The sequence below is a fragment of the Mastigoproctus giganteus genome, chromosome 2 (genome assembly GCF_048544385.1).
Source record: "Mastigoproctus giganteus isolate SK-2022 chromosome 2, ASM4854438v1, whole genome shotgun sequence".
NCBI classification, from domain to species: domain Eukaryota; kingdom Metazoa; phylum Arthropoda; class Arachnida; order Uropygi; family Thelyphonidae; genus Mastigoproctus; species Mastigoproctus giganteus.
In genome coordinates this window covers 192,065,223-192,079,047 of record NC_143576.1, presented here as the reverse complement: position 1 = coordinate 192,079,047, position 13,825 = coordinate 192,065,223, and the positions used below count along the sequence as shown (strand labels likewise).

General features: G+C 38.6%; 1 protein-coding gene across 1 annotated transcript in view; it reads right to left on the bottom strand.

Moving 5' to 3' along the window:
* LOC150089866 (glyoxylate reductase/hydroxypyruvate reductase-like) overlaps window positions 1–13,825 on the bottom strand; it is a 151,727-nt gene that overhangs the window by 76,401 nt on the left and 61,501 nt on the right. Inside the window, exons 5-6 of the mRNA XM_090368871.1 lie at window positions 11,167–11,258; window positions 3,782–3,862 (exon numbers count right to left, since the gene is read on the bottom strand). Coding sequence (XP_090224997.1) covers window positions 3,782–3,862; window positions 11,167–11,258 — 173 coding nt within the window. The remainder of the gene's footprint in view (window positions 1–3,781; window positions 3,863–11,166; window positions 11,259–13,825) is intronic.

The following is a 13,825-nucleotide window of genomic DNA, read 5'->3' as shown; positions in this document are numbered from 1 at the left end:
GACGTGAAAGTAAGAAAGGCACTTAGGGCAGTTGTAGCAGTAATGGCAATTGATGCAAGAAAGCAAGCTTATAACAGCATCAGCAAAAAAAAAAAAAAAAAAAAAATCTTCCAGTTCTTCCTTGAATTTATTCAACCATTCCACTTCCACAACAGATGGAAGCCTGTTTCAACAATCAACCACCTGCTGGCTGAAGGAAAACTTCTACACATCTATCTTGTAACTATCCTTCCTCAACTTGAATTTTTGTCCTCTCATGTGTGTGTGGTCTCAGCAAGTGGAAAACTGTCATTAACATACATCTTACTCAATTCATTCCAGGCTTTAAACACCTGTCAGATCTCCCCAGAGGTGCCTAGTTTGCAATTTGCAAAACTGAAGCTTTTCTAGGTAAGGGCACCCTTTTGCTCCCCTCATAGTCTAGTTGCCCTTCTCTGCACCTGTTCTGGCAGATCTACATCCTCCTAAAGTGAAACCAGACCTGTATACAGTACTCATGATGTGGCCTAACCACAACCTTGTACAAAGGGATAATCATAGCAAAGTTTCTGTATAACATTCATGAAACCACATGAGCTACCATAATAATATATCTACACTGTTCAGAGAATTTCATGTCTGACTGCACAATTACTCCCAAGGTCTTTTTCATTCTCCACTACCTGAATGTAGTACCACACAGTTGATAAGTTACTATGGGGGTTACTGCTACCCATATGTGGTACCTTGCATTTGTCAATGTTAAACTTCAACTGCTATTTCTCAGCCCATTGATCCAATTTTCCTATATCATGTTGCAGTAAATCACTACGATGACTGTCATTAATCACCCTGCCAACCTTTGTATCATCTGCAAACTAAGACATTAAGCTTGATATAATTTCATGAGTGGATGGGATTTAGGTAATTATATTAAAGGAGACAGCAAAGTAGGTAAGGAAAGCCTTAGCCACAATTATGAGAACATCTCTGGATTCCGGGAAAGTCCCCGAGGACTGGAGAGGTGTGAACGTATCCACAATTCACAAAGGGGATCAAAGAGTGACAAGTAATTACAGACCTGTTAGCTTAACCTCTGTTCCACGGAAAATAATGGAGTCACTAGTTGAAGAATAATTGTGTCACTGCATATGGACCATCTGTCTACATGGCCCATATGCAGGACCATCTACATAGGAGAGCAGTTACACTTCATACATAGCATAGATTTGTCAAAGAGCAATAATGTACAAAGAATCTCACTGGATACTATGATACAGTCATAGTATCCAGTGAGGATGCAAAAAAATAATGTTGATACCATGGACTTGGATTTCAGGAAAGCTTTTGATACTGTTGCACATAATCAGCTGCTATACAAATTGGAGCAGTGTGGCATTAAGAGCAAGTTACTGCTATGGATAAAGGGATAGCTGAATGGGAGAAGACAGTTGTTATCAATGGACACTGCTCTTCATGGACTAATGTTACTGGTTGAGTTCCACAGGGTTTGATGCTAGGCCCATTGTTGTTTCCTGCATTTATTAATGATACTTATGAAAATATATCAGGCTTAATGTCTAAGCTTTCAAATGATACAAAGGTTGACTATATGATTACTGACAGTAATGACAGTATGCTACTGCAACAAGATCTAGAAAAATTAGGTAGTCAGGCTGAGAAATGACAACTGAGGTCTAACACTGACAAATGCAAAGTACTGCATATGGATAGCACTAACCCCTAGAGTAACATACCAACTGTGTGGTACCACTATCAGTGGAAAATGAAAGAAACAATGAGATAATTGTGCAGTCAGATATGAAGTTCTCTGAGCAGTGAAGACTGGTTGCCAGGACAGCTCATGGGGTTTTGTCAATGATATAGAAGAATTTTGCTAGCAGGGATAAGGAGATGATTATCCCATTGTATAAGACAATGGTCAGGCCACATCTTGAGCACTGCATACCGGTCTGAAAGTCCCATTTTAGGAAGGATGTAGAGCTGCTAGAATAAGAACAGAGAAGGGCAACATAATTGGTGATGAAAACAAAGGGGATGCTTTTACCAAGAATGGCTTCTATTCTACAAATTGCAGCATCTGGAGACTAAAGACCTGTAAGATAGTCTCATACACGCTCAGACTACATACACGAGGGAGCAGAAATTCAAATTGAAGAAAGATGGTTGCAGAATAGATGTGTGGAAGTTTGCCTTTAGCCAGTGGGTGGTTGACTGCTGGAACAAAACTCCTGTTGTTGTGGAAGTAGATAGATTGAAAAAACTAGGCAAACTATTGTAGGGGATAGATAGGTCAAATAGGAAGGGATTTTTTTTTTTTTTTTTTAGGCCGATGGTATATATGCTTGCTTTTTTGAATCATTTGCCACTATTAAGTTATGACATGCAGACATTGTACGGATACTATAGATGTGGTGTTACTCTGAAGTAAGAAATACAGAATTTAAATATGGTGAGTGCAATGTGTATAGAGCACAGAAAGGGGAAGTTATGCTATTAGTTAAGAAGCAATTAATTCCAATACAGTGAATCCATTTGACATGAGTAGCCAGTGCAATGTTGAGTCAGTTTGGTGTGAGGTAAGCACTGTAAAAACAAAAATGAGAGTTGGAGTGCATTACAGGCCTAATGACTGTAATAAGTATAATAAACAGTTATACAGAGAAATAGTGAGCCAGTAAACCAGAATGTCTTATAACTGGAGATAAACTTTCCAGATACTGACTGGAACATGTGGGTTTTTCACTCACACACTAGCAACACTTATGCAGATTTACTGGATGAGTTTTCTACAGCAGCATGTTAAAAAGGCAACAAGAGAAAGCAATACTCTTGATTTGATTATCAGCAGTGCATTAAGAATTGACAGATAAAAGAACCACTAAGTGGCAGTTATCAGTATTGATGTGGAATTTACCAACTGCAATTCTAAATGGGGAAACATTCAGGGAAATAATCGTAGAAGCTACTAGGCCAGGGGTGGTAAACCTATGGCACACAAATATTTTGGGCACACGGAATTGCGTCCCAAAAAATTTCAAACTTCGAAACAACATCGCTCTAGGAATTCACCTTGAGTGGATTCCTAGAGTAATTCCATCTGTGCATGCCCATTCTATCTCTGCCAGGCATGTAGTGATGTCACACCATTCAGTAAATAGCTGTATTCATGCAGTGATTTGTTTGAAGTTGGAGTGGTGAGACGTACTGACAAAATTGTGATTAAATGTCTTGAATGTAGATCTGCTAGAATGGGTACAGAAAAGGATAACCAGATTGGTGAGAGAAACAAAAGGGTGCTCTTACCAAGAAAATCTTCAGTTCTGCAAATTGCAGTGTCTGGAAACTAGGACCCTGTGAGGTGATCTGATTTAGGTGTTTAAGGCTTTGAATAGATCGAGAAAGCTCAATGCTGATGACATTGTTGACCTTGCTCAGACTACATATGTGAGGGGCCTAAATTCAAATTAGGGAACGATGGTTGCAGTATAGATGTGTGGAAGTTTACCTTCAGACTAGACAAACTATTGGAGGGGATGGGTGATGTTGGAATTTTTTTTTTTTTTTTTTTGTTTATGCTGTATGATATTGCTATAGTTTTTTGTAGTTTTCAGTAATAAGGAATACTTGGATTTTAAAGTACAAAATATGAGGTAATTAAAAACAATTTTTTCATGAAACGATATGGACAGCATATTGCAAATGGTGGCACACTCTTTATTGTAAAGTGCATTACAAAATGCACTTTACAGCTTAAAACGAACATACTTAAATTTCTTACCAGGTTTGATTGGATGAAAAACATCAAAATAGAGGACCTTTGCAACTCCAAATGGCAGAACTCTCTGCATCACTCCCTGACCTATAACAAAGATATACGTATTATAAAATAAAAATTGTAGAAATAAAAATGTCAAAATATATTTCTTAATTACATTAAGCAAAATATATAGGATGGAGAAAAAGTAAATATACAGTTGTTTAATGTATATGAACTGTTTAAGAGAGAAAAACACACAAAAATGTTAATTCTTTAGGTGCTAAAAATGTTTTGCCCTCACTGTTCACACATTCCTGGAGTCTCCATCTGCTATACTGTTGTTTGTTTGTTGTTTGGTTTTTTTAGGAGCATTAGCAACTAAGGCCATATTGCTCCGGGAAATGCAGTGGTCATTCCCTGACCTTTCCGCATCTTCCGTATTTGGTGGTGACGGGCTCTAACCCCGGTCTAATCAAGAAGCATGTGCTACGCACTTTTGCTCCTTCCCACCTGGCTACGGAGGCGCCTATCTGCTATACTGTGACACACTTTGGCACAAAGATCTTGATGTTTGCATTTCACTTCCTGAAAGACACCAGTAATGAAGTGTTTGAGATCATTAATGGTATGAGTTTTCCAAGTCATACCTTTTCCTTAAGGACTCCCTAAAAGTAAAAAGTCAACATAAAATCAAATGGCCACATGGTTATTTTATTGACCCTTGCCAAATTATCCACCTGTTACACATAATAAAGGGAGCACCATCCTGCTAGATGGTACTCCCTTCAATATGTGACAGGTGGATAGTTTGCAATTCTGCATGACGGAGTTGCTGGTATAGTTGAGAGACATGTTGATGTCTCTCAACATGTTTGGGCATGTGTCTCCTGTGACTGTATTAATGAGAAAACACAGGTCCAATGATTCCAAAACATGAAATTCTATCCCAAATTATAGCATCTAGTTGGTTTAACTGTTCTTATATCATGACTTTGGGGGGGGGGGGTTTCAGATGACCAGTAAACACAATTGTGCTTCTTGACATGGCCTGTCAATTTAAAGCAAAGCTTAGTCAGCCAAGATAATCTCCACAAAGAGTATACTGTCCAGTCTTAACTTACTTGCTATATCGTATGATCTTGCAAAATTGCAAGTCTCAATCTGGATAATCTTCTGAACAAATAGTGTTAACAGCCTCAGGCTTCAAATGTAAATGCTCCATTAACTGATGCAAAGTTCTGGGTGAAATTTCTAACTCTTCAGAAGTCCTCTGGTTGATTTCTTTGGCCTTTGCAAGAATGCTTGTGATACTAACATTCTGTTTTGAGGAGTGGTAATAGTCACTAGTCATTGCTTATGCACCACTTTCTGGTGCATAAGCAATGGATCCTGAATGGTCAAATTTGTCACAGAGTGTGTAGATGAATAGACTTTTTGGGAGAGTGGTGTTGAAGACTTTACACCACTCCATCTGGACAAATTCCATGTTCTCAGTCTTCCAGTACTGTTTAAGTATCCCCTTACATTCATCAGCTGTCAAATTTTCAGCCAACACTGTCTACATATTATGCACCTGAAAATAAAAAAGGCAACTGTAATAACTTCATGTACTCTACTTTTGTACTCATGTACTCACCCTGTATGATAATGATAGTACTATGACAGAGGGAAAACAAAAAAACCTTTATCTAGCAAAAAAAAAAAAAAAAAAACACAGATACTGAATACAACAAATATTTCATCCCATTTTCATTGAAGAATCCTTATCTGGACATCTTTAATAAAAATGGGATATTAAAAGTTTCCATGTATACGCTACCCTCCAAAAAATATAAGACATGTAGATTTCAGTGCCATCACTGCTGCTCATTTCAGTAGCATGTTGCCTCCCCTATGACACTCCCCACCACATGCTTTCACCAACAAAAGACTACAGTGGGTATAGTCTTCCATTCCTCCTCCAGAACAGCAGCCAGTTCAGCTACCAACACAGGACGTGTCAGTGTGGTTCTTACCTGATGTTCCAGTTCATTCCGTAGATGTTCCATAGAGAGTTCAAATTGGGACCCTGCACTGCTATTCCTACTTTTGTACATTAATGTCTACGAACCAGTCTCCAACATCTGTTAAATTAGTACCAAAGAACTGCCACATCACAGGGAGCTTTTTTTTTTTTTTTTTTTTTTTTTGATTTGGTAGTTGTTGGCGCATCAGCTTCTGTGGCCATATTGCACCTCCCAAGGTTTTTTGCAGTACTTTGATCCAAGCCCGAGGCGGGAATCGAACCCGCGACCTTTGGGTTGCCAGGCAGGTACTTTACCCACTCGGCTAGCCCGGTCGGCCACAGGGAGCATGCGATGATCCAAATTGTTAAGGCAGGTGTTGGTATTCATGGCTCTGTGCACAACTACAAAAGGAACTAGGCAATACCATGAGAAACAGCCCAACATAACACTACCTTCTCTGAACTTCACTTTTGGAATAATACTGTTAATGTTAATGCAGACTTCCTCTGGGTAGGATTGAATGAAGGCTCTGAAGAAATCTTCAGAATGGGATTCTACTATAACATGGACCTGAATTCCTGATTGGACTCCTGATCCCAGCATATGGAGTGGGATAATATCTCAAAATGACACTAACCCATTAGGACTGGCTGCTGGACTGTTTGGTTTGGCTGCTGGTTCTGGCTGTGAGAAAATCTCAAGAGTGGGATTCTACTTTATACCTTCTTGGGTTTTCTACTGACCCTGTCATGCAAGTTGGGATGATCCAGTCCTAAGACAGGAACACTGCAGACCACCCATTGGGGGCAGGATTTAGTGGACACCCACTGTTCAATCTCTTTCTTATCTATTTTATCTTTCACCTAACATAACTCGTCACTTTATTTTCCAGGAGATTACCCTTTCTCTCATCTCCTTCTTTACTATTTCTATGTGACAAATACCAGTAGAGAGGATCCAGCAATGAATGGGAAAACCCTAGAGACTGCAACAAAGAACACAATGAAATGATGTCTTTCCTGTATGCATTGTACTAACAAGCACAGACTGTGCTGAGAAAAATTCTGCCCCGTTATTCTTGCACATTCTCTCCATGGATGAATTGATTGAGAAAGATCTCAACATGTACTCCCTCCATTGTGTCTAGGAAGAATTGCAGACACTTTCAAATTCAATCCTAACTCACATTACTTTTTCCCAACACTACCTTGATCTTGTTAAGTAAGTCTGCAGATCTCCTACTCTCAACATGTACAAAAATATCACTTTGTGCCCTTAAAAGATGATACCTGTTCTACATCATCTACTTTTACTCCCTGGCAGACATGCCCTGGTCCTATTCCATCTATCCTTTTTGTACAATATATTCTCATTTCTCTGATAACTACCTACCTGCTGTGGGGATTGCCGCTGAGTTGGCCAGCTGAGATCTGCCAAGGTCCCAATTTTAATTCCATTGATGACATCCACCCTACTCTAAGTTCTCAAACACCTATCAGAATGCTGGTATTGGTGCTAATTTCTTCACACTCTCTGCCCCCGAACACCCACAAAGACATCCCCCATGGCTGCGTCATGTCCTGTTCCAGAAAGATCTGCAAACATTGTACAAATACACATTTCTTTGGACAGAGATTTATAGGAGAACCACCCCTTTCAGTTCTCCCCAAGCAATAGCACTCCCACTACTTTGAGCCTGTTGCTTTGCTACTCTAGTGTGAGGCTAGAGCAGTTAATATATATCCAAATGCAATAATATATACATTATCAAGTTTAAGTTAAACCTTTACGTTCATAGGGTTTTAAATTACTTATAGCCTTACTAAACATAAAATCTCTTAGCTAAAAATAAAAAAAACATGTCAATCTACATGATTAGAAGCTTCGAGCTACTTATTTATCACAATTAAAATTACACTACTTATTTACACTACACATTACACATGCCAAATCACTGATACAAAAGCTCTACAAATATTAGTCATCACTTACAAAATCTCTATCTAAATTTAAAAATAAGCTAACGAACAAGACTATTAAACTATTCACTGAACACAATTTAATGTGTTAAAAGATGCCAAAATTTCCCAAAAAACTTATCTAATCCCAGGAGCTAACAGTTCTTCATCTGCACAGATTGTACCCTCGAACCAAAGGGATGGCTGAGTGCAAGAAGACCTCTTCTTGGACTAATGTTATTAGTGGAGCCCCCAAGGTTAAGTGCTGGGTCCATTTTTTTCAATATTTAGGAATGACAGTGATGAAGGCATATCAGGCTAAATGTTGACAGGGTGGTTAATGACAGTAATCAGTGTATGCTACTACAACAAAATCTAGAAAAATTAAGAAAATGGATTCAGAAGTGACAACTGAAGTTTAATATTGATAAATTTAAGTGCAAGGTACTGCGCTGGGTAGCTGCAATCCCAGAACAACAACATACTAACCATGTGGTACAGCACTCAAAGGGGTGTAGAATGAAAGAGACTTGGGGGAAACTGTGCAGTCAGAACCATGAAGTTCTCTGAGCAGAGTCAACAGGCTACTAGGACAGCTCATGGAGTTTTTTTGGTGATATACAGAAATTTTTCAAGCAGGGGGAAGTGATTATCCTGTTATATGTGGCAATGGTTAGGTCATAGCTTAAGTACTGCATACAGGTATGGAAGTCTCATTTTAGGAAGATGCGAAACTGTTGTAAAGGGTACAGAAAAATGCAATATGATGAATGGGGGAGGGAACAAAATGGTACTCTTACCAAGAAAGAGTTTAGTTCTGCAAACTGTAGCATCCAGAAATTAGGCACCTGCACTGAAATCTGATTGAGGTGTTAAGGCTTTGAATGGATTGAGTAAGCTAAATATTGATGGCATCCTTACTCTTGCTCAGGCAACGCATATAAGGGAACATAAATTTAAACTGGGGAAGGATGGTTGCAGGATGGACGTATGGAAATTTGCTTTCAGTCAGTAGGTAGTTGATTATAGAAACAAACTTCCATCTGATGTAGAAGTAGAGGGGATGGGCAGGTGATGTGGGAAGGTTTTTTTTTTTCCTGATGCTGTATAAGCCTGCTTTCTTGCATCATTTGCCACTACTAATAATCTTTTCCTCTAATTCCAGCTACCCAACCCATATCATCCCACATATTTTCCCCTCCTTTTCTTCTCCAACTACTGCATTTCAATCACCAAAAATCTGTCTGCCTGATCTCTCTCTCAATTACATTTTCTAGTTGCTCAAATTTCCTGTCTCCTTGTCCTCATCGGCATATATACTTGTACTAATGTCATTGCTTTCACTCTTACTGGGTTTTGCTGGTCAACGACCTGGGGGACCCTACAAACTCCTCTGATAGGCATGACACCTCTTTAACATAACACTTCCAGATACCTGCTTAGTCAAAACTCCTACTCCATTCTTACTCTCTCATTACCTCCAGAATATAAAAATCTTATCCCCATCACTCCCAAAGTTCCCTTTCCTTTTCCAACCTGTCTCAAATCCTACAATATTTTATTATTTTATCCATTTGCTATTTAAAGTTCTCTAATTTATCCATCCTGTTCATTTTCATAATATTCCAGCTAACCATATCTCTAATACTTCCTACTTACATCTCAGGGTTTTGCTGGTCAACGACCTGGGGGACCCTACAAACTCCTCTGATAGGCATGACACTTGGGTATATTGCCAATCCCACTGCTACATCACACAATTTTTGAATTGTATGCCATATCTGGGGATAAAATAGTTGGGGTGGTTACCCATTGCCTTCACCAACTGTCCACAATCTGGGTGGGACAAGTACCCTGAGAGAGAAGGTAGACTCTCACAGCAAGCAAAGAAAAATAAATAAATAATAATAAAATAAAAAATAAGAACAGAAGAGAGTCAGAGGTAGAAGGGAATCACCAAGAAAGAGAAGAATGATGATACTGTAAAAATGATAAAAAATAAAAAATAAATAAAAAAAAATGTCTTTCAATGAAAGAGTTCTGGGGATGATGTAAACATAATATGCCAAGTGTGTTTTCCTTAACAGTTAGATTCAAAATTACTGCAAATGAGAATGAACTAATTTATGCCTTACTACAGATAGCAATGTGATACATGAGAACATCAATAAATGGCAACAGAATGGTAAAATAATCATATTGAAATTACTGAATATACATAAATTAATTTATATAAATTTAAAATGTAAAGGTTTCTACATGTCCAGCTTGGAGCATCAGGTTTGCCAAACTCACACGCACTAGATGTGAACCACTGGGAAAAAAGGTAAAAATGGTCTTTCAGACCTGTTTGTTACGAGGTTGTAGGGGAGTTTGTTTGTTTGTTTGTTATTTGGTTTTTAGGAGCATTAGCAACTAAGGCCATATTGCTCCGGAATATGCGGTGGTCATTCCCTGACCTTTCCGCATCCTCCATATTTGGTGGTGACGGGCTTGTAGGGGAGGGAGCAATTTATCTTTGGCTTTATAATCAATACCATCATCATCATCCAAATCTACTTTACTCAAGTGGTTGCACAGATAAATATGGCAGTAAAAATCAGTTCTTATGGACTATCAGTCCTCCATGCCATCCTATTTCCTGTTAGATCTTTAGCACTTAGTAGAGTAAGTGCTCTCTTTCTAATTTTTGCTTTTGATATCAGTGGTCCATCTCCTTGGTCTGCCTATTACCATTAATTTTTGCTTCACACATCTTTGTGGTTATTATTTGGTTCTTAGGAGCATTAGAAACTAAGACCATATTGCTCCAGGGATATGCAGTGGTCATTCCCTGACCTTTCTGCATCCTCCATATTTGGTGGTCACGGGCTCGAACCCCGTTCTAATCAAGAAGCGTATGCCACACACTGCTGCTCCTGCCCACCTGGCTACGGAGGTGCCGAACACATCTCTTTAGCTAAGGTCCCTTCTACATGCTCATACCATCTTAAGTTTTCTTCACTTACCTTTGAGGAATATTTGTTAACCTGCAGTTTTTTATGTCCTCATTTGTGATATGGTCTTGCCAATGCTTTCATTTCTTAGTTACATTTATTTTATTTAAACTCTCATTTCTGAAGATTTTAATTTTTTATCAATAAACTTTATTTCACATTAGCTCTCAGTTCCACAGGTTAAAATAGAGTTTACAATTATGTTATACAGAATTTCTGTAATTTCTCTTTTGCTCCAATCTGTTGAATCTGTTAAATTTAAACATTCTCTTAATGCAGAAAGTGTCATTATTACAACTGACAGAAAAATTATTCAGAAGAATAAGTCAGATGTCAAACCCATGTTATTTCAAAGTTGCCCTTTACTATCTGAATACATGAACCTATGAGATTAAATTTTAGATGGCAAATATAATGATAATGAATTGATTATTTCAATCTCTTACCAATTCTTCCCATTCCAACAATGCCAACTACAGCATCTTTCAGACCTTGTCCACAAAGCCAAAGTGGACTCCAAGCATATTTCCACTCACCCCTAATATAAAAGATAACAGAAAATGAAGTGTCTTACATTTATATATTAAAATAAAGCTGAGATTAACTTTCAGTTAAAGACTAAATTAAAAACAGATGAGTCCACTTTAAAATTATGAATTAAGTTAGGGGAGACAAAAACATAGATTCTGCACTGTTAGCTCTATAACCACAAACACAGAACTTGGAGGCTAAAAAGGAACTTCTTAACATTGGACTCACAGGCTGCAATTTTCAGGAAATAGGAAAAGGATACGGTTGTTCCAGAAAACAAAGATAGAAAGAATAAATGAAGAACAGGTAGCCCAGTGAGTTTAGTGATGAAGAGTGAATAGATGCAAATGTATGATGCATTTATTTATATTGGGAGAAAGAGGCAAAATTACATATGCCACATGAGAGAGAGAGAGAGAGAGAGAGAGAGAGAGAGAGAGAGAGAGAGAGAGAGAGAGAGAGACTGTGTTAAGAGATGAGTCAATTAATCTGACTGTCCTCTTTTAAATGGAGTCTAAATGTGTGAGAGTTTTAGGGAATTTTGGAACAATATTCTATGGTAGATCACATTTGAGATCTGTAGAGTGAGTAGTTAATAGTATAGAGCCATGTGATGCAAGAAAGCAAGCATATGAGCTTATGTACCATCAGCCAAAAAAAAAAAAAAAATTTCACACAACCATTCCCTCTAAAAGTTTGTCCAGTTCCTCCTTGAATTTATTTAAGCTATCAACTTCCACAATAACAGATGGAAGTTTGTTCCAGCAATTAACCACCTGCTGGCTAAAGTCAAATTTCCACACATCTATTCTACAACTGTCTTTCCTCAATTTGAATCTGTGCTCCCTCAGGTTCTTAATCTGAGCAAGAGGAAGAATCCCATCAGCATTCAGCTTGCTCAACCCATTTAAGACCTTATACACCTCAATGAGATCACCTCACAGGTGCTTAGTCTAGACACTGCAGTTTGCAGAACTTAAGCCTCTCTTGGTAAGAGGACCTCTTTATTCCCCTCACCAATCTTGTTGCCCTTCTCTGTACACACTCAAGCAAATCTATATCCTTCCTAAAATGAGGCCTACAGATCTATACGCAGTACTCGAGGCGTGGCTTGATCATTGCCTTATACAAAGGGGTAATCACCTCCTTTTCCCTGCTAGCAAAATTCTTGTATATCACCCCACAACCTGCTCTTGCAGTTCCTTAGAAGAAAAGTAAAGTAATGCTTATAGCTAAAGAGAAAACCCAGTTCTTTAGATGAAGAGGAAGCAATATTTATGATGTACACTGTTTAGAAGTCAGGGTAATACTTTTTTTTTTTTTTTTTTAGTAATTGTTGGTGCATCGGCTTCTGTGGCCATAATGCACCTCCCAAGGTTTTTGCAGTACTTTGATCCAAGCCCGAGGCGGGATTCAAACCCACAACCTTTGGGTTGCCAGGCAGGCACTTTACCCACCCGGCTAGCCCGGTCGGCGGGGGTAATACCTAATTGAGATATGTGATCTCTAAAAATGTGTGTCATCAAAGAGAACCATAGGAATGGTAGACTCCTTTTTGTGAGATATAAGGTGGGACTGAGTTTTTTAGACAGATTGAAATTAACCAAGTTATATTTGCCCCATTGGAGAATTACCTAGAGATCAGTATTTAAGGAATTGATGGTGGATATTTGAGAAATTACAGCTGTTTGTGCAGGATAAGGTTTATCAACCTTGATGGTGGAATGCAAGGTGCTCAATATACTCAAATGGCAGCATGGATTTGTTAAGGGGGAATCTTGTCTGAACAATCTGATTAGTCACTATGACATGGTAGCAAAATAACTGGAAGAAAAAAATATTTTGTCATCATAGACTTCAGTAAAGCTTTTGACACTGTTCTGCATGGAAGACCGCTCTTCAATTGTGCAACATGGCATTAGTGGCAAGTTACTGCTGTGGATAAAGAGATGATTGGGCACCAAAAGATAGACTGTGGTAATTGATGGATACAACTCTTCTTGGACTAATGTTATTAGTGGAGTTCTCCAGGGTTCAGTGCTGGGTACATTGTTGTTTTCAATATTTATCAATGATACTAATGAAGGTATATCAGGCTTAATATCTAAATTTGCAGATGATAAAAAGGTTGGCAGGGTGGTAAACGACAGGAATCAGGGTATGCTAATGCAACAAGACCTAGAGAAATTAGGCAGATGAATTACCAAATGAGGTTTAACATTGAAAAATGCAAGGTCCTGCATATGGGTAGCAATAATCCCAGAAAGCACATAGGGATGCTTTCCCTAGGGACCCGAAAACAGAAGGCCCGAAAGGACCCCTCCCACAAGGAGGGGTCCTTTCGAGCCTTCTGTTTTCATCTATTATCTTCCCACTGGTTGCACATTCTCGATGTCTACTGAACTATGCGGATGATATCAAGATACTCACTCCCATCATCCCCAGTCAAGACCTAGATCTGGTAAAAGCGGAAATTAACAACACTCTCACTGCAGTCACTTCTTACCTCTACCAGTTTGGGCTCAAGATCAATCCTGCTAAGTCTGAATTCATGGTGTATTCATTGAAGCAAAC